The 18,955-nt window shown below is 42.0% G+C and overlaps 1 protein-coding gene across 11 annotated transcripts in view; it reads right to left on the minus strand.

Annotated features, from left to right (window-relative positions):
- dmd (dystrophin) overlaps positions 1-18,955 on the minus strand; it is a 1,961,093-nt gene that overhangs the window by 1,576,750 nt on the left and 365,388 nt on the right. For all 11 annotated transcript variants that reach the window (XM_072260552.1, XM_072260560.1, XM_072260554.1 and 8 more), the window contains exon 2: positions 12,524-12,585. In XM_072260552.1, the coding sequence (XP_072116653.1) occupies positions 12,524-12,585 (62 nt within the window). The remainder of the gene's footprint in view (positions 1-12,523; positions 12,586-18,955) is intronic.

An 18,955-nucleotide genomic window follows, 5' to 3' on the forward strand; every position in this document is an offset into this window, starting at 1 on the left:
ATTCAAAGTACATTTATTAAAAAGTATGTATAAATTATACAACCTTGAGAATTTGCCTGCTTGCAGGCAGCCAGAAAGGAAGAAAGCAAGAAATCAGAAAGAACCTAATTAAAAAAAAAGACCAACACCCATTACCCAGGTAAATCATTTGGCTGCAGGCAAATTGATGCTTAGAAATCCAGCATCATTAGATAGTAGATACGGCTCTGACCACTTGCCCCAGATGCTGAGAATGTGGAGAAGACCACACGACACAGAGGGCACAGCCTCAGAATAGGACACTCTTTTGAGCAGGGATGTGAAGGAATTTCTTTAGCCAGAGGATGGTGAACCTGTGGAATTCATTGCGACAGACAGCTGTGGGGGGGCTAAGTCATTGGGTATATTTAAAGCAAAGGTTGTTAGATTCTTGATTACGAAGGGTATCAAAAGTAACAGAGAGAAGGCCGATTGTGTAGCAGACCGATTGTGGCCCATTTATTATGCCTGTCAACACCAACCTCCCTGCTCAAAAGAGTGTCCTATTCTGAGGCTGTGCCCTCTGGTCCTCGACACCCCTACAATAGACAATACCCCCTCCACATCCACTCTATCTGGGCATTTCAATAATTGATAGGTTTCAACGAGATTTCTTCCCCCCCCCCCATTCTTCTGAACTCCAGTGACTACAGGCCCACAGCCATCAAACCTCCTCAAACGTTAGCCTTGTCATTCCTGGAATGATTCTTGTGAACCTCTTCTGGACACACTCCAATGCTAGCAAATTCTTTTCAGATAAGGGGTGTAAAATTGCCCACAATACTTCAAGTGTTGTCTGACCAATGGATTATGAAGCCTTAGTAGTACATTAGATAAGAATAGATTCAACTTTATTGTCATTGTGCCCAGTACAGATAAAAGCCAATGAAAAGCAGCTAGCATCCAACCAGAAATGCAAGGAATAGTGTTATTTACAAAATAACTGCGAATAAGAAGTAAGTGCTACAGCACACAAATATAAAAGTACTGAGACAGTACAATATGGGTACCATACTGCTTTCACATTCCAGTCTTCTCAAAATGAATGCTAAGATTGCATTAACCTTCCTTACCACTGACTCAACCTGCAAGTTAATCTTCGGGGAATCTTAAAAAGGACTCCCAAGTTCCTTTGCGTATCTGACTTCTGAATTTCCTCTATTTGTAAAATATTCTGTGCATTCATTCCTGCCAGCAAACTGCACGACAATATACTTCCTCACATGATATTCCATCTTCCATTTCTTTGCCATTCTCCTAATCCAAGTACTTCTACAGACCCTTGTTCCTCATCTACCTACTCCTCCATCTTTCTTAGTATAGTCCAAAAAACTTGGCCACAAAGCCATCAATTCTATCATCCATATCACCAACATATAATGTGAAAAGAAATGGCCCCTGCAGCACACCACCAGTCACTGGCAGCCAACCAGAAAAGGCCCCCTTTATTCCCACACTTTTCCTCCTGCTAGTCAGCTAATGTTCTAGCCATGCTAATACCTGTCCTGCAACATTATGGGTTCTTATCTTGCTTAACAGACTCATGTGTGACATCTTTTCAAAGGGCTTCTTTAAATACAAATAAAATATCCACTGATTCTCCTTTCTCTATCCTGCTTGTTACCTTCTAAAAGAATTCCAGCAGACTTATCAGGCAAGATTTTCCTAAACTACGTTGACTTCGGCCTATTTTTATCATGTACCTCCACATACCCCTAAATCACATCCTTAACAAGCAATTCCAACATCTTCCCAACCACTGAATTCAGGCTATATGGCCTATAAATTCCTGTCTTTTGCCTCCTTAAATAGTGGAGTGACATTTACAATTTTCCAGTCCTCCAGAACTATTCCAGAGTCCAGTGATTCTTGAGAGATCACTAGTAATACCTCCACAATCTCCTCAGACACCTCTTTTGAACCCTGGAGTGTAGTCTATCAGCTCCAGGTGACTTATCTACCTTCAGATCTTTCAGCTTCCCCAACACTTTTTCCTTTGTAATTGCAACTATATTCACTTCTGCCTCCCAACATTCTTGAACTTCCGGCACACTACTAGTGTCTTCCACAGTAAAGACTAATTCAAAATACTTGTAGAGTTCATCTGTCATTTCTTTGTTCCCCATTGCTATCTCTCCAAAATAATATTCCAGCAGTTCAATATCTACTCTCGCTTCCCTTTTATTCTTTATACAGGTTTCCCCCGCTATCCGAAAGTAGAGTGTTCCTATGAAACCTTTCCTAAGCCAAAATGGCGTAAGGTGAAGAAGCAATCGCCATTAATTTATATGGGAAAATTTTTTGAGCGTTCCCAGACCCAAAAAATAACCTACCAGTTCAAGATTCTTTCTCTCTGCATGTAAACAGTACAAATGGTGGACGCAGGAAAGTTCAACGCATGCACAATGTCTTTATTTTGTTCACCACGATCGAGACGCTTAATTACATCCAGTTTTACGCTAAGTGTAACACCCTTGCGAGCTCTCTTAGGCTTTTCTGATATCTTAGGACACATCTTGCTAACGGATGCACACAATAAATCGAGATAAAGCACAGATGCTCACAGACACAGTTCAAAGCTATGGCGGCTTGCTGCTGAGATACTGAGTGTAGTTCCCGGGGAAGGAGCTTGGTGGCGCCACTCTCGCTGCTCGGGGTGCGCGCTGCCTCTATAACGGCTCGCTGCAAAACAAACGCTGAACGCTATTTTCAATTTTCGCCTTTTTCGTAAAAGCGAAAATCCTCTTTGGATTTCCTTCAGTTAGCGAAAACGGGTACTAATATACGTCTTTCGTAAAAGCAAAGGGGCATAAAGCAAACTTTCAAAAACCAGGGGATACTTGTATATCAGAAAATAAGCTTCGTGTCAACGTGAAAACAGATCTCAACAAAGTGATCTAGATTAATTAACAAATAAAAAACAAAAATAATTGATTGCCTAAGTATTCAGCTCTTCAAGTCAGTATTTAGTAGATACACCTTTGGCAGCAATTACAGCCTTGAGTCTCTATCTGCTTAGCACATCTGGACACTGGAATTTTTCCCCATTCTTCTTTATAAAACTGTTCAAGCTCTGTCAGATTGCATGGGGATCATGAGTGAACAGCCCTTTTCAAGTCCAGCCACAAACTCTCAATTGGATTGAGGATGGGACTCTAACTTAGATACTCCAGGACATTAACTTTGTTGTTTTTTTAGCCATTCATGTATAGCTTTGGCTTTAGGCTTGGGGTCATTGTCGTGCTGGAAGACAAATCTTCTCTTAAGTTGCAGTTTTCTTGCAGACTACAGCAGGTTTTCCTTCAGGATTTCCCTGTACAGTATTTTGCTGCATTCATTTTACCCTCTACCTTCACAAGCCTTCCAGGGCCTGCCGCAGTGAAGCATCCCCACAGCACGATGCAGCCACCACCATGCTTCACTGTAGGGATGGTGTGTTTTTGATTATGTGTGGTGTTTGACTTAGCGTTTAGTCTAATGGCCAAAAAGCTCAATTTTGGTTTCATCAGGCCATAGAACCTTCTTCCAACTGACTTCAAAATCTCCCACATGCCTTCTGGCAAACTCTAGTCGATATTTCACGTGAGTTTTTTTTCCCCCAACAGTGGCTTTCCCTTTGCCACTTTCCCATAAAGCTACAACTGGTGAAGCACTCAAGCAACAGTCGTATGCACAATCTCTCCCATCTCAGCTACTGAAGTTTGTAACTTCTCCAGAGTTTTTATAGGTCTCTTGGCGTCCTCCCTCACAAGTCCCCTTCCTGCACAGTCACCCAGATTTTGAGGATGTCCTGCTCTAGGCAAATTTACAGCTGTGCCATATTCTTTCCATTTCTTGATGTTTGACTTAACTGTATTCCAATGGATATTCAGTGACTTGGAAATTTTTTTGCATCCATCTGCTGATTTGTGCTTTTCAATAACCTTTTCACAGAGTTGCTTGGAATGTTCTATTGTCTTCATGGCGTAGTTTTTGCCAGGATACTGACTCACCAGTAGTTGGACCTTCCAGATACAGGCACATTTTTACTACAATCAACTGAAACACCTTGATTGCACACAGGTCTCCAAAAACATCTCCATTTAACTAATTAAGAGACTTCTAAAACCAACTGGCTGCACCAGTGATGATTTGGTGTGTCATTTTAAAAGGGGTGAATACTTACACAATCAATGATTTCGTGTTTTATATTTGTGATTAATTCAGATCACTTTGTAGAGTTCTGTTTTCACTTTGACACGAAATAGATTTTTTCTGTTGATCAGTATCAAAAAAGCCAAATTAAATCCACTGTGATTCAATGTTGTGATTCAATAATAAAACATGAAAACTTCCAAGGGGTAAATACTTTTTATAGGCACTGTATATGTTGCCTTCTTAAACACAAAATAATCTGCAGATGCTGGGGTCAAAGCAACACTCACAACACACTGGAGGAACTCAGGACTGACGAAGGGTTCCGGCTCGAAACCTCGACCGATCTTTTCCACGGATGCTGCCCGACCTGCTGAGTTCCTCCAGCGTGTTGTGTGTGTTGCCTTCTGTTGGTTTTTAAGAGCTTCCCAAGCCTTTAGCTATCCACTAATTTTTGCTACATAGTTTACCCTCTATTTTGCTTTTATGCTGTCCTTGACTTCCCTTTTTTTTACCACAGTTGCCTCATCCTCCCTTTAGAATATTTTTTCTTTGGGACGTATCTACCATGCACCTTCTGGTTTGCTCCCACAAACTCCAGCCATTGCTGTTCTGCCATCATCCCTGCTCATCTCCCCTTCCAATCAACTTTGGCCAGCTCTTCTCTCATGCCAAAGTAGGTCCCCTTACTCCAATGTGATACTGATACATCTCCCTCTCAAACTGTAGGGTGAATTCTACCATATTATGATCACTGTCTCTCAAGAGTTCTTTTGCCATAAGCTCCTAACCAAATCTCATTCATCACACAACAACCAATCCAGAATTACCTTTTCCCTAATGCACTCAATCACAAGCTGTTCTAAAAAGTCATCTCATAGACATTCTACAAATTGTTTCTCCTGGGATCCAGCAACATCCTGATTATCCCAATCTACCTCCATATTGAAATCCCCATGACTATTTTAACATACCATTTCTATAAGCCTTTTCTATCTCCTGTTGCAATTTGTATGCCACACCCTGGCTACTGTTCAGAGGCCTATGAGAACTCCCACCATTGTCTTTTTATTCTTGCAGTTTCTTACCTCCATCCACAAGGATTCTACATCTTCTGATCTGATGTCACTCTTTCTAATGATCTGATTTCATTTTATTAACTAACTGAGCCACTGCACCTCCTCTGCTTACCTACCTGTCAGTTGGATATAATGTGTATCCTTGGATGTTAAGCTTCCAACAACGATCTTCCTTCAACCATGACTCCATGACACCCACACATCACACCTGCCACTGTCTAACGGCACTATAAAATAATCTACCGACTCTGTATACTGTATGCATTAACATATGATGCTTTCAGTCCTATATTCATCACCCTTTTCAGTTTTGCCATGTAACTGGAAGTCAAATTTTTATCCCTTTCTAAACCATAAACTGCATCTACTTGTGTACCATAGTCAGCCCTATCACTCCGGTCCCCATCCCCCTGCCAAATTAGTTTAAACCCTTCCCAACATGTCTAACAAACATGCCCACAAGGATATTGGCCCCTCTCATGATCAGATCTAAAACACTCTTTTTTGTACAGGTCATACCTTCCCCAGAAGTGATCCCAGCAATTGAAAAATCTGAAACCCTGCCCCCTACATCAATTCCTCAGCCATGCATTTATCTGCCAAATCATCCTATTCTTGCCCTCACTGGCATGCGACATGACATGAAGAGATTGCTACTCTGCAGATTCTGCTTTTCAGCTTTCTACCCAATTCCCCATATTCTCTCTTCAGGACCCCTTCCCTTTTCCTACCAATCTCATTGATACAAATATGTACCACACTTCTGGCTGCTCACCCTCGCACTTTAAAATGCTGTGGACCTGATCCAAGATGTCCCTGACCCTGGCTCTTGGGAGGCAACATATTATCCAGGTGTCTCTTTCACATCCATAGAATCTCCTGTCAGTTCCTTTAGTTATGGGTTCCTCTATCATTACTGCACTCCTCTTCTCCCCACTTCCTTTCTGAACTACAGAGCTAGACTCGGTACCAGAGACCGAGTCGCTATGGCTTTCCCATGGTAAGTTATCCCCTCGATAGTATCCAAAGCAGTATACTTGTTATTGAGGGAAATGGCCACAGTAACTGCTTATTTCCTTTCCCTCTTTTGACTGTCACCCAGCTAACTGCTTCTTGCAACTTAGGGGTAACTACCTCTCTGTTGCTCTTTATCTATCACCTCCTCATTCTCCCTCAAGTGCCAAAGATCATCCAACCACAGCTCCAATTCTCTAACATAGTTTGTAAGAAGCTGCACCTGGATGCACCTTGTGCAGATATAGTTATCAAAGAGACTGGAGGTCTCCCAAACTTCCTAATTTTCACACCAAGAACAAACCACTGACCCTGGACCCATTCTCACCGCACTAGCCTTGTACTAATAGACAAAGAAAGATAAAAACTTACTCAAAACTTACCCAAAGCCTTCATTTCTTCTCACCCAAATCTCATGAGCCAAAGCCTGACCACCTTAACGATGTCCACTCACACAATTGCCGCTCCGTTTACATCTTGCTTTCTTTTATTGGCTCAAGTAAAATTCACTCCCAATGAGACTTGTTGTTTTTAAATGGCTCCCACTCATCATCTTGCCAAATAACAGGATTAGAAATCTGACTTTGCAAGTGGATCTTCTCTGGATATGAATAATTTGGAGAAAGGCTGCATAGTCCCATAAGGCTCATACATAGACAGATTAATCACCCATCTCAAACTCAAGACAATTCGTATGCAGGGCTAGGAATGTTTAAAATAACTTAAGTGAAAAACAGCATTGCAAAAATGATCTTCTATTCAAACAGCAAGACCAATGAATAAATTCTGTATTTTAACTAGAATTCAGGCCATTTTTAAGCATTCTGTTGAAGTTTTTTTTATTTCAAAATATACTTTATTCAAAAATAAATATATACAATAAACCATTCAATAACTTTTCATCCTTTACATACGTTTCCATTATAGTCAGTACATATCCGTATTTATAGCCACCCACGTGGCACTCCAGTAGTTCAGCTTACCATATCATTGTTGAGGGGTATACTCCCCGCCCACCGGCCCCTCCCACTCCCACGGGTGGAGAAACCTATACTGTGGTCCTTCCCCACCGGGCCCTTGCGGTGGCTGCACCGAGTTTCAGTGCGTCCCTCAGCACGTACTCCTGCAACCAAGAATGTGCCAGTCGGCAGCATTTTCCCACGGACATCTCCATGTGCTGGTAGATCATCAAGTTTCGGGCCGACCAAAGAGCGTCTTTCACCGAGTTGATGATCTGCCAGCAGCACCGGATGTTGGTCTCCGTGTGCGTCCCCAGGAACAGCCCGTAGATCAGAGAGTCGTCTGTTACGCAGCTGCTGGGGATAAAACGTGACACTAGCCCGTCCATTCTCCTCCACACCCTCTTTGCAAACTGGCAGTGTGCAAAGAGGTGGGTCACAGACTCCTCCTCAATGCAGTTCTCCCGTGGGCAGTGGGGTGCGGAGACGACGTTCCGGGCGTACAGGAGGGCTCTGACTGGGAGGGCCCCTCTCACCGCCAGCCAGGCGAGGTCTTGGTGCCTCTTGGTGAGATCTGGCGATGAGGCATTTTGCCAGATGAACTGGACAGTCTGCTCAGGGAACCACCCCACTGTGTCCATCACGTCCTTCTCCTGCAGTGCCTGCAGGATACTACGTGCTGACCACTGCCTGATGGCCCTGTGGTCAAAGGCGTTCTCCTGGAAGAACTTTGCTACGTAGGACAGGTATGCCGGCAACGACCAGCTGAAGTTGTGTCAAATGGAGTATTTTTACATCTATACCAATGGTGAAGATTGGAATCATGGCAGATTGCCAAAAAAAGGAAGGCACCTCATAGTTTCTGTGACTTGGATCTCTAAGCTACCTGTGTTTTCTTTAGGCTATACTCTTACTTGCGATTTACAAATCTCTCTGATAACTTCTGATATTTTACCTCTCTGATAACTACCAAGATTATTCCTATTTAAATCCCCAAATTTGTATCCAATCTTTTTCAGGCAATTTGTACTAAGCCAATACATTACAGGTGTCCCCCGCTTTTCGAACGTTCACTTTACGAAACCTCACTGTTATGAAAGACCTACATTAGTACCCTGTTTTCGCTTTCAGGTGTTCTCACTGTTATGAAAAAAAAAGCAGCGCGCACCCCGAGCAGCCGCTCTCCCCTGGATTCGGAACAGCATTCTCGCCGGCATTGCTTAAACACGTGCCTGTGAGCAGCCGTTTGCAAGATGAGTTCTATGGTATTGGAAAAGCCTAAAAGAGCTCATAAGAGTGTTACACTTAGTGTAAACCTAGACATAATTAAGCATTTTGATCGTGGTGAACGAAGTAAGGACAACGTGAGTTTGGCTTGTGGAAGCTGACGAACATGATGTTGAAGAGGTTTTGGCATCCCATGACCAAGAACTGACAGATGAAGCGCTGATGCAATTGGAAGAAAAAAGGATAACAATCGGAAACCGAATGAGTAATGATAAAATACAACTTTAATTTTGAAAGGGTACGTCAGTTTAGGGGATATTTGCAGGATGGTTTGAGTCCTTACAAAGAACTGTGTGATAGAAAAATGCGCGAGGCTCAGCAGTCAAGCAAGCCTTCCACATCAGCCACAGCAGACGACGAACCTCGATCTTCGACATCGAGGCGGGCAGAGATAGAAGAAGATGAGCTGCCTGCTCTAATGGAAACAAACGACGAGATGACACCCCAGTGTCCCACCACCCCAACCCCCAGGCCACAGAAAGATACCGATTCGCAGAGAATGCAAAGGTAGCCGGGAGGCACACAGCACATCTTTAAGAAAAAAGCCGAAATAAACATGCTAATTAATTAGGTGCTGCCGATACGTAATTGTCGGCCCAGATCAGAGACGACGCAATCGGAAATGGGCACTGATCTGGGCCGAAAATTACGTGTCGGGCGGCACCTAATTAATTAGCTTGTTTATTTCGGCTTTTTTCTTAAAGATGTGCTGTGTGCCTTCTGGCTACCGCTGGACCCCTGCATGCTTCACGGCAATGTATCGGTCGGCAGCCTTGAGGGTGGGGGCCACTGTACCACCCAACCTGCGACGACTCAGTCTAACACACCATCATCCGTATGCATGGCGCTGTCTTCCCGATTCCAGTAAGTGATACTACACTGTACATATATTATTTCTACTTTATATAGGCTGTGTATTTTTACGTGTTATTTGGTATGATTTGGCAGCCTCACCGCTTAAAGGTTACTGGACAGAGTGTTTTTGCTGACAGCGCTTGTGTGAGATTTTCTGCCGACGGCGCTTGCGTGAGATTTTGGCTACGGAGAACAGTTCAGTAACGATTGTGGAAAAGTATTTCTACTTTATATAGGCTGTGTGTTTATCATATCATTCCTGCTTTTACTATATGTTACTGTTATTTTAGGTTTTATGTGTTATTTGGCATGATTTGGTAGGTTATTATTGGGTCTGCGAATGCTCACAAGATTTTCCCATATAAATAAATGGTAATTGCTTCTTCGCTTTACGACATTGCGGCTTACGAACCGTTTCATAGGAACGCTCTACCTTCGGATGGCGGGGGAAACCTGTAATCATTTTTTAAAGAAATGTAAACAAGCTTTGAACAAATGCTGTTTAGGCCTGCGGGGAAAGCATCTTACCACATTTTGTTCATTTTTGACTGAAAAAATTCTCCAACTATTGTTTAGTGTCGGTAGATTTACTGACATTTGGCCCATGTTTTTTAACCTCTGTATCATCTTTGTCTTCATTTATGTTCGGCATAAACCTAGAAAAGCCACAATCACTTTTCCAAGTATCTTCTGGGCCAATAATCTATACCTTCTTTTGCTTCCTTCCACACAAGATGTGGACACAGAAATGAAGGGAACTGAACTGAATGCATCCCAAAGGCCCATCCTTTTTAGACAACAACTCAATCTCCCATCAAAATCAGCTTTGAACCTCTATTTTGCCATAAGGCTCAACTAAGCTTGGGAAACAGCACCTCAGTTCCACCAGGCAACCAATTCATCTAAATTGTTTTCTCTACTGTATCAGAAATGGAAATTTCTGCTCCAAGTCACCCTTCTGTGATATTAGCTCAGTTTTGTTCTCTCTCTATTGGCACAGAACAATCTGGCTGGGTGCTTCTACATTTGTGTTGCCTACAATCATCATTTCACAGCTTTCATTCAATTTCAATCATCAGAGGGCTTCAATCAGAAACATTAATTCTCTTCTTTCCTCAAATACTGAGCGGGGGATGGGGTGGTCAAGTTTGGACAATGTAATACAACTACTGATTTATAAATCAATGATTTTGGTGAAGATAGGCATCAGTCCAAATGTCTGAGCTGGACAAGTACACCGCATCTGACAAACGAATGTGTAAATGCTGCAACAATGATAAATGAAGGTTCAATGTTCATCACTAAATGGAGGAAATAGAACAAAACGTTTTATGTGCACAAACTTGCAGTTAAATACAGAACTGCAGAAATTGCCATTGATGATTATTTTCTCCTCCTCCAATGTTTGCACCTCTGCACACTTGTCCAAAGTAATCACTGAATTTCTGTTTCAAGAACTAAAAACTAGATGTGAATGAATCAGAGTTAAAAATCCACCAAGGTAGGAGTTACTGTTCCATTTTAAAACTACACATAAAATCCACAGTTCCCATTCATCAACATCTCTGCCACAACAAAAAATAACTGTGTACCAGGAATAGTACTTCCTCAGAATAACTACTACTACTACGTCGACTCAGGCCTAGGAGGCCCACGTCGGGCACGATGACTGACTCTCCACTTCTCCCTCTCCCTCATCAGTGTGTTCAGTTCATCTACATTAGCCGCGCCGCTGTCTTTTAAGAGCGTGTTGACCATAGTCTTGGGAGGGGGCCCAGGGTTCATCCTCCCTTGCTTGGGCTCCCATATGATGACTAGGCTGGCAGGTAGCTCGGGGCGGCATAGACAGTGCCCCGCTAGTTGCAGTCTTCTCACCTCGATTTTAGTGGTGAGCATCGGTAGGTTGTTATAGAACTCGACGTTCGTCATGTGCTGTTGCCAACTCACATCAAGAGCCATCCAGAGCATTCGTATATAGCAACCATCTAGAGACTTTTGCATAGTCTTGGTGAGTGTCCACGTCCTCAGAATAAACTTACTTATATGTTTAAATGCATAACTAAATTTTACATTTTTATAGCTTAATCTCATGGTACACTGACAGTTTTAATTCATACTAAGTAAAATAATGAAAATATTCCATCAAAGGAAAGATAATTAATGCTTCCTGATTTGACGTCTATGAAAAATCCTTCATTCTAATTAGCTGTTAACACTTTGCAATTTAAAATGAAATCCTGAACACATATCTCTAGATCTTCGTGGAAAGTTTCCTTCAATATCAGCAGCAACTGCAAGGACCACTGCTTCATCACTGACCTCTGTATCGAGGTTACTTAAATGTCCCTTAAAGCAATCTAGTGCTTAAAACAGCACCATATTTTCATGATATTTAACATTAAATTCAGCCTTGCTTCACAGAAGAAATCATTTGCTTTCGTAAAAATGTATTAGTCCAACCTCAAATAGGTTTCAAAGATCTAAGCTCATATCGACACTCTCAAAACTGTTGATCATTTAGCAGCCACGTCATTTATATGTTGTACCATGCTTGTAACCATTGGGGTACAACCTCTTCCGTGCAACAAACAGTGCTACGAATCCCAAATTTGAAGTGCTTTACTCTATACCTCATTTTGCTTGCAGTGCTTGCAAGTATTTCATGTCAAAAGTTCAGAAAATGAAGTGAACTAACATTTTCCATTTCCTACCATAAATATCATGAGCTTCAGCAAGGATAAAAAAATTATGTGAAAAAATCAAATGTTTCAAAACCTGAAAGAAAGGTACTTCTAGCAATGGCAGAAACAATTTATACTTACATCAAGGGTCAGATATATTTTCCAGAGACAGTAATTTTAAACATTTTTTAAAATTAACTGCTAATCTATTGTAAATTACTAGGTCATAGGATTAAAAACAATGCAACTAAATCCTTGCATACAAGTTAATGAATAAAATATCACAAAAAGTTTTTATCCACAAAACACATCCTGCTGTGCTAAGCTTGAATGTTGCACGAGATGAATCAGATTCCCTGATGTAATGGAAAAAAACATTCTCAAACAATACATGTTCAACTCCAAAGAGTTCAATACTTTCAAGCAGATTAAATAACAAAACTTCAGCACACCACACATCATTTCAAATCCACAGATCACTATGGTATTCTCTTACCTTGACAAACTGCGCATTTATCCATTTTGTGAATGTTTTCTTTTGAACATCTTCTCTTTCATCTGCAAATTTGGAATTAAAAAGCATTCCTAAGTTAAATGGTTTTGAATCTTCCATTTTAACATTTAATGTAAAAAAAATCATTTCCATTAAATTCTGTCAAGTGAAAGAACATTTATGCAATAAAGGAAAATTATCAAGGGAAACTGGGGCACACTTCAAGATCCACTGAGTCTGCCATATTCTAAAAATGTCCTTTTATGTGTATGATGCACCAACAGTGAGATGCTAGACATGCATAGTGATATCCAGAAATGCCTGGGTTACTAATACAGAGGGAGTACAGCACAGCACAACAGCTCCCGTTCCAAATACCCCACCTCACAGCCAGCCCAACTCTTGTCTTTGCCTCAACCCAGCTCCTACCCATGCTCTTGGTGTTTGCCAACAAGCAAGTTCCCAAAAATCAGACCTTCTTCCTTGACTAAAGCACCAGTTTTCCACTCCTAACAAACATCACTCTTGTTATCCTCCCTCTCCCTCCCCTGGAAACACTCTTCCCCCACTCCTCCAGCCCCAGGGACAAGATCCACTATTTGCTTCATTGCTGGTTCTCTGTGTTTGTAGTGTTTATGCAGGGATGGCCTTTCACTTGATAATGATGGAGGTCTTGTTATGTAATGCATGACACCTTAAACCTCATGCACTTTTGGAACTTACAGCCCTTGGTTCTTGGGTAAAAAGGTGGCCTTGCTGTGCACCACTGACTTGGTGTGGAATCTGGACACTGATCAATCTCAAGGTGTTGCAGTTAAACAACACTGTAAACAATTTATCATGGAACAGTGAAAAAAATTTATTCAAGGGCAAGCTACATGCACAGCCTCTGACTTGCCAGCAAAGCAAAAGCAGGGAGTAATGAAACAACACATGCTTCAATTCTAAAACTTCAGAAAGGGCCAGTTGTAGTTTTACAGGTCACTGTTTGTCTTTGAGGGTGTCACCACAGCATTGCAGTTAGTGCAATGCTATTACAGCTCAGGGCATTCCGGAGTTCGATTTCAATTCTGGCACCGTCCGTGAGAAGTTTGTACGTTTGCCCCGTGAACTGCGTAGGTTTCTTCCGGGTGCTCAGCTTTCCTCTGACAGTCCAAGGAAGTACTGGTTAGTAGATTAACTGGGCATTGTAAATTGTCCTGTGTTAGGCTAGGGTTAAATAGATGCGTTGCAGAGCAGTGCGGTTTGTTAGGCCAGAAGGGTCTATTCCACGCTGTATCTCTAACTAAATAAAGGCAAGATATGGTAAGTGTGCCACCTTCTCCTATTATATGCCTCTTTTATTGACTGGCCAGTGTACTTCAAGTATTTCATCCTTATTTATGAAGTAAATATATTCCCTTACTACATCCAATACCATCAAAGAACACAAGAATAGCACCAGACAGAGAAACCAGAGACAAGCATTACACAGACCAGGATTAAATGCATCATCCCTATAGGAAGAATGTAGAAGCATTGGAAAGGGTACAGAGGAGATTTACCAGGATGCTGCCTGGTTTAGAGAGTATGCATTATGATCAGAGATTAAGGGAGCTAGGGCTTTACTCTTTGGAGAGAAGGAGAATGAGAGGAGACATGATAGAGGTGTACAAGATAATAAGAGGAATAGATTGAGTGGATAGCCAACATCTCTTCCCCAGGGCACTACTGCTCAATACAAGAGGACATGGCTTTAAGGTAAGGGGTGGGAAGTTCAAGGGGATATTAGAGGAAGGTTTTTTTTTTACTCAGAGAGTGGTTGGTGCATGGAATGCACTGCCTGAGTCAGTGGTGGAGGCAAATACACTAGTGAAGTTTAAGAGACTACTAGACAGGTATATGGAGGACTTTAAGGTGGGGTCTTATATGGGAGGCAGGGTTTGAGGGTCGGCACAACATTGTGGGCCGAAGGGCCTGTACTGTGCTGTACTATTCTATGTTCTATGTTCTAGAACCTTCTCCGGAAAATAAAAATATATGCACATGAACATGGTACAAGACACAACAATTACAAGGGCAGGAACTAGATATACAAAGCGGGAAACCACCACTTTACAAAGGGGCTTCTGGGTTATTCCTACTTTAAAACTACCTTCTCTCTACCAATAATGTTAACAAAAGGGTTGAAACTGCTAGGTCGTCTACAGTTTAAAGAAATCAGCATTAATTGAACACATACTTTCTGCACATTATACATGAAATGCAGTGATTTGATATAATAGAAAGTTATACATATAAAGCTGATGGGTTACAAACTTAAAACCAGTTCTCCCATTTGAAATCAGTACTTGTTTTATTTCAACACATCAATAAATATGTCAATTATTTGGTGTGATCTTGCTTCTGAGATAAACCATCTTGAAAATACACTTGCCCAGTAAAAGAGAATATTTCCTCAAGACTAACTCATCACATAGATCAACCAATAATGCACAGCAAGACTTGATAGGCAGAAACAAAGTCCCACCATCCAGCTCAACAACAAGTAGATAACCAGGCTGATCCTGCTGTGGACCATTACAGGTTACACACTAGCAGAGGCAGGTTCATTCCTAACAAGTCTGTGTGCTGCCTGTGTGCAATTGGCACATTCTCTGTGACAAAGAACCATACAGCATAGAAACAGGCCCTTTAACCCAAACCATCTCTGCTGACCAAGGTGCCTTCCCGAACCAGCCCCATTGTCTGTATTTGCCTCACATCTCTTTTAATCTAACCTATCCATGAGCATCTCCAAAAGTACTTTTAAATATTTTAATTTTATTTCTCTCTTCCACTTCCTCTACCCACCACCCTGTGTATGAAAAAGTTGCCCCTCAGGTCCCCTTTAATTGTTTTCCTTTCTCACCTTAAACTTATGCCCTCTCAGTTTAGCCTACCCTACGCTAAGAAACTGACTATGAAAACCCACCTTATCTACACCTTTCATGATTTAATAACCTTTCCAAGGTCACCTTGCAGCTTCCTTCATTTCAAGCAAAATAGTCCCAGCGTCACAGACTCTCTTTATAATTCAAGCCCTCTACTCATAGCAATATCCTTGTAAATCTTTTCTGCAATCACTCTAGCTTAAATACAGTCCGTCCTCCGTACTCATGGGTTCCGCATGCACGGATTCAACCAACCGTGGATTGAAAATATTTGAAAAAAAAATTCCAGGAAGTTTCAAAAAGCAAAACTTGAATTTGCCACGCGCCAAGCCCTACACTGAATCCACGTGAATGAAGGGATGTGTAGGCATAACCTGCTGTAGCCTCCCGCCACTTGACAGATCCTCAGTCTCTCTCCAGCACTCGTCATTTGAGCATTGTTCACCTCGCGTCTCGTTCGTTCGTTACTTGTGTTGTGAGCGAGAGGAAGGAGTTTAAGGCTATTAAGGGGTGGCTGGCTAGCTATGTAAAGCACTACAGCCTCAAGAACTTAAAGATCACGGGAGAATCGGCATTGGCTGATGCCAAGGCTGCATCAGTGCTCCCAGAAGAGCTACGATGGTGTGTCTGTACTGAACATGTACAAACTTTTTTTTTCTTGTCATTATTCCCTAAACAACACAGTATAACAACTATTTTACATAGCATTTACATTGTATTAGGTATTATAAGTAATCTAGAGATGATTTAAAGTATACAGGAGGATGTGTGTAGGTTATATGCAAATACTACACCATTTTATATAAGGGACATGAGCATCCACGGATTTTGGTACCCGCAGGGGGTCCTGGAACCAATCCCCCACGGATACCGAGGGACAACTGTACATCCTTCCCTATAGTATGGCAAACAAAACTGCACATAATATCCGAGACGTAATATCACGAACACCCTATCCAGATGTAGCATTAACATCCCAACTGTTGTACTCAATATCTCATCCAATATGCATCATTCACCACCTTGCCTAACTGTGTTGCCCTATTCAGGGAACTACGTACTGCATCCACAGGTCTCTCTGCTCTACAACATTCCCCTGGGAGAAGGCACCAGAGGTGGTGTGGGAGAGAACAGAGGCACCATGCTGGAATCTATGCTGGATTGTGGGCTAGCTCTCCCGTGGGTGCTGCTCTCCAGTGTTTGCTCCCTGGAAGACTTCGTCACAGCGCGAGACAAGCTGATTTGACTTCATCTATGACTGACACAGCGTGATATGAGGAATTGCCGCATTCTTGTTCCTGCAGAAATGTGGCCTCAGGCCAACATCCCATGTACCATCAATCTTTAGACCAGGCCACTCAGGGACCTGTGCTAATATAATTTTGTGATCATATGTGCTATTGTAAGTACTCTATCTGTGCTGTGTTTGAATCTTAAGTATGGTTTTACACCTTGAGCCTGGAGGAACACTGCTTTATTTAGCTGTACACTGTACATGTTCATGGTTGAACGACGATTAAACTTGAATTTTACTCTATAAATCCTTCCCTAGTTTAAGTTCAAACAGGGGACCTCTGGTCAACTCCAGCAGCACACTATTAGGACTAGCTTGCACTGAATCACAAGACCTTATCAGAGACCTTGCTAAAATGCACATAAAATGAATGGACACCATTCTGCCTTCACCCACCCTCTCGGTCACCTCTTCGAAAAAAGATTAATTTGATTCAATTAAACTTGTGCAATTAATTCACCCTTCACTTGCCCAGCTTGTACTCTTTTCCCTCCCCTCACCTACTTATTCTGGCTTCTGCCCCCTTCCTTTCCCGTCCCAGTGAAGGGTCACATTTGTTTCCCTCCACAGATGTTGTTTGACTTGCTGAGTTCCATTAGAATTTTGTGTCTGTTGCTTAGCATTTTTACACATTTTTTTTACCATTTGTAATATTTTCTCCATTTATTTCACATTTTAACCCTATCTGACTCTTGCCTTTTACCTTCCTAATTTCAGCTTTTTCATTCTACTCTTTTTCCTTTCATTTCTGAATTGAAGCAATTTCTCCCTCCTTGGTCATCCTGTCAGAATTCCATGCCAAGCAAGTTTAAATGTTTCCCAATACACGTGGTAGACATGTGCAACAGGATGCTAATTCCAGTCTTCAGCCTGCCTCTGGGTGCAATATAGTCTGTCTCCAGCCCAAATTTCAGGATCCACTACCAGGAATACAAATCTCTTCCTTTATACCACTTCTGATCTATTCTCATTTTCCAATTCTCACAGGCATGTGGCACCAGAAGATGACAACTTTGGAAGTCCCACTTTTAACATTTATCTTTTATCTCCTTGCATTAGAATTAGAAAATTCATCTTGTTGAAACTCATACTATGTAATTGGTACCTATTCATATCACAACCCACCCTCTTCAGGATGCTTTCTAGTTGTTCCATGTCATCCTTGACCCTAACATGATCCTGCACTCCTTACAATGAAAGCATCCATCACTACAGCTCTACCACTAGTGTTTCTCCCTTCCCACCCATCTCAATCATTCATGGTGAACTTGACTCCCAAAGGGGCCAAATCCCCCAACAATTTCTCAGTAAGTAAGGTAACCATGTTCTGATGATTCAATATCCCCCTCCCCCACACTCGGTTTTCCAGCATTAATTTGGCATGCACACAAATAAAAGGTACACCAACAGCATCTCATTACAAACAGGCTTCAAGTTCAATTGTCATTCAACCATACATGAATACTGCCAAAAGAAACAGCATTACTTCAGGGCCAAGATGCAAACTACAGTGCCAACAGTCACACACAAGTCACACAATAAAAAATATAGTCCGAGTCCCTGAGTCCATGAATGTTGCAAAAGTCCACAGCTGAACACAATACATCTTGTCTTCTGCTAAGTGAACACTAGAGGGCAGCACCAACTCCAGCCTGGACAACATGCCACACCACTTCCAGCCATGACCCCAACCCCACTACCCTGGGTGGCTACAAACAGGCGATACCACTGCTTCAGACTTAGTCCTCACTACAACTAAGGCCACACAGTTTCCCCTGCCGTTCACCAAAAGCCAATGAATTGGACTTGCAACCACAAGTGACCAAGATGATCACCCGCTGTTAAGACTACAAACCTCCTTCATGCACCCACTGCGACACCTTCCCGATGCAGGCAGCAGCGTGATCTGCAACGAGTCCAACTCCTTCAGTTTCTCTGCCAACCAGCAACTTGCTGAAGGGATAGACCCCTGGTACTTTAAGTTCTTAATGACTATCAGAGTCTTGCGATGATAAAAAATACTTCTAAAAAAGGCAATATTGCTTTTGGTTGGCCCCATAGTCGCTGTTGCATCCAAGCACGCTGCCATCTTACCAAAAGACATACCTCACTTTAACCTAAGAGGGGCTGTGCGCACCTTCTTCCAGTTTGTGCTGTGAAGTGGTAGCCATTTGTGCAAATTGAAAATAAGCTTTTGCTTATCTAGTCTGATGAGCAGAACTCGAGCTG

This window comes from Mobula birostris, chromosome 6 (assembly GCF_030028105.1).
Source record: "Mobula birostris isolate sMobBir1 chromosome 6, sMobBir1.hap1, whole genome shotgun sequence".
Taxonomy (NCBI): Eukaryota; Metazoa; Chordata; class Chondrichthyes; order Myliobatiformes; family Myliobatidae; genus Mobula; species Mobula birostris.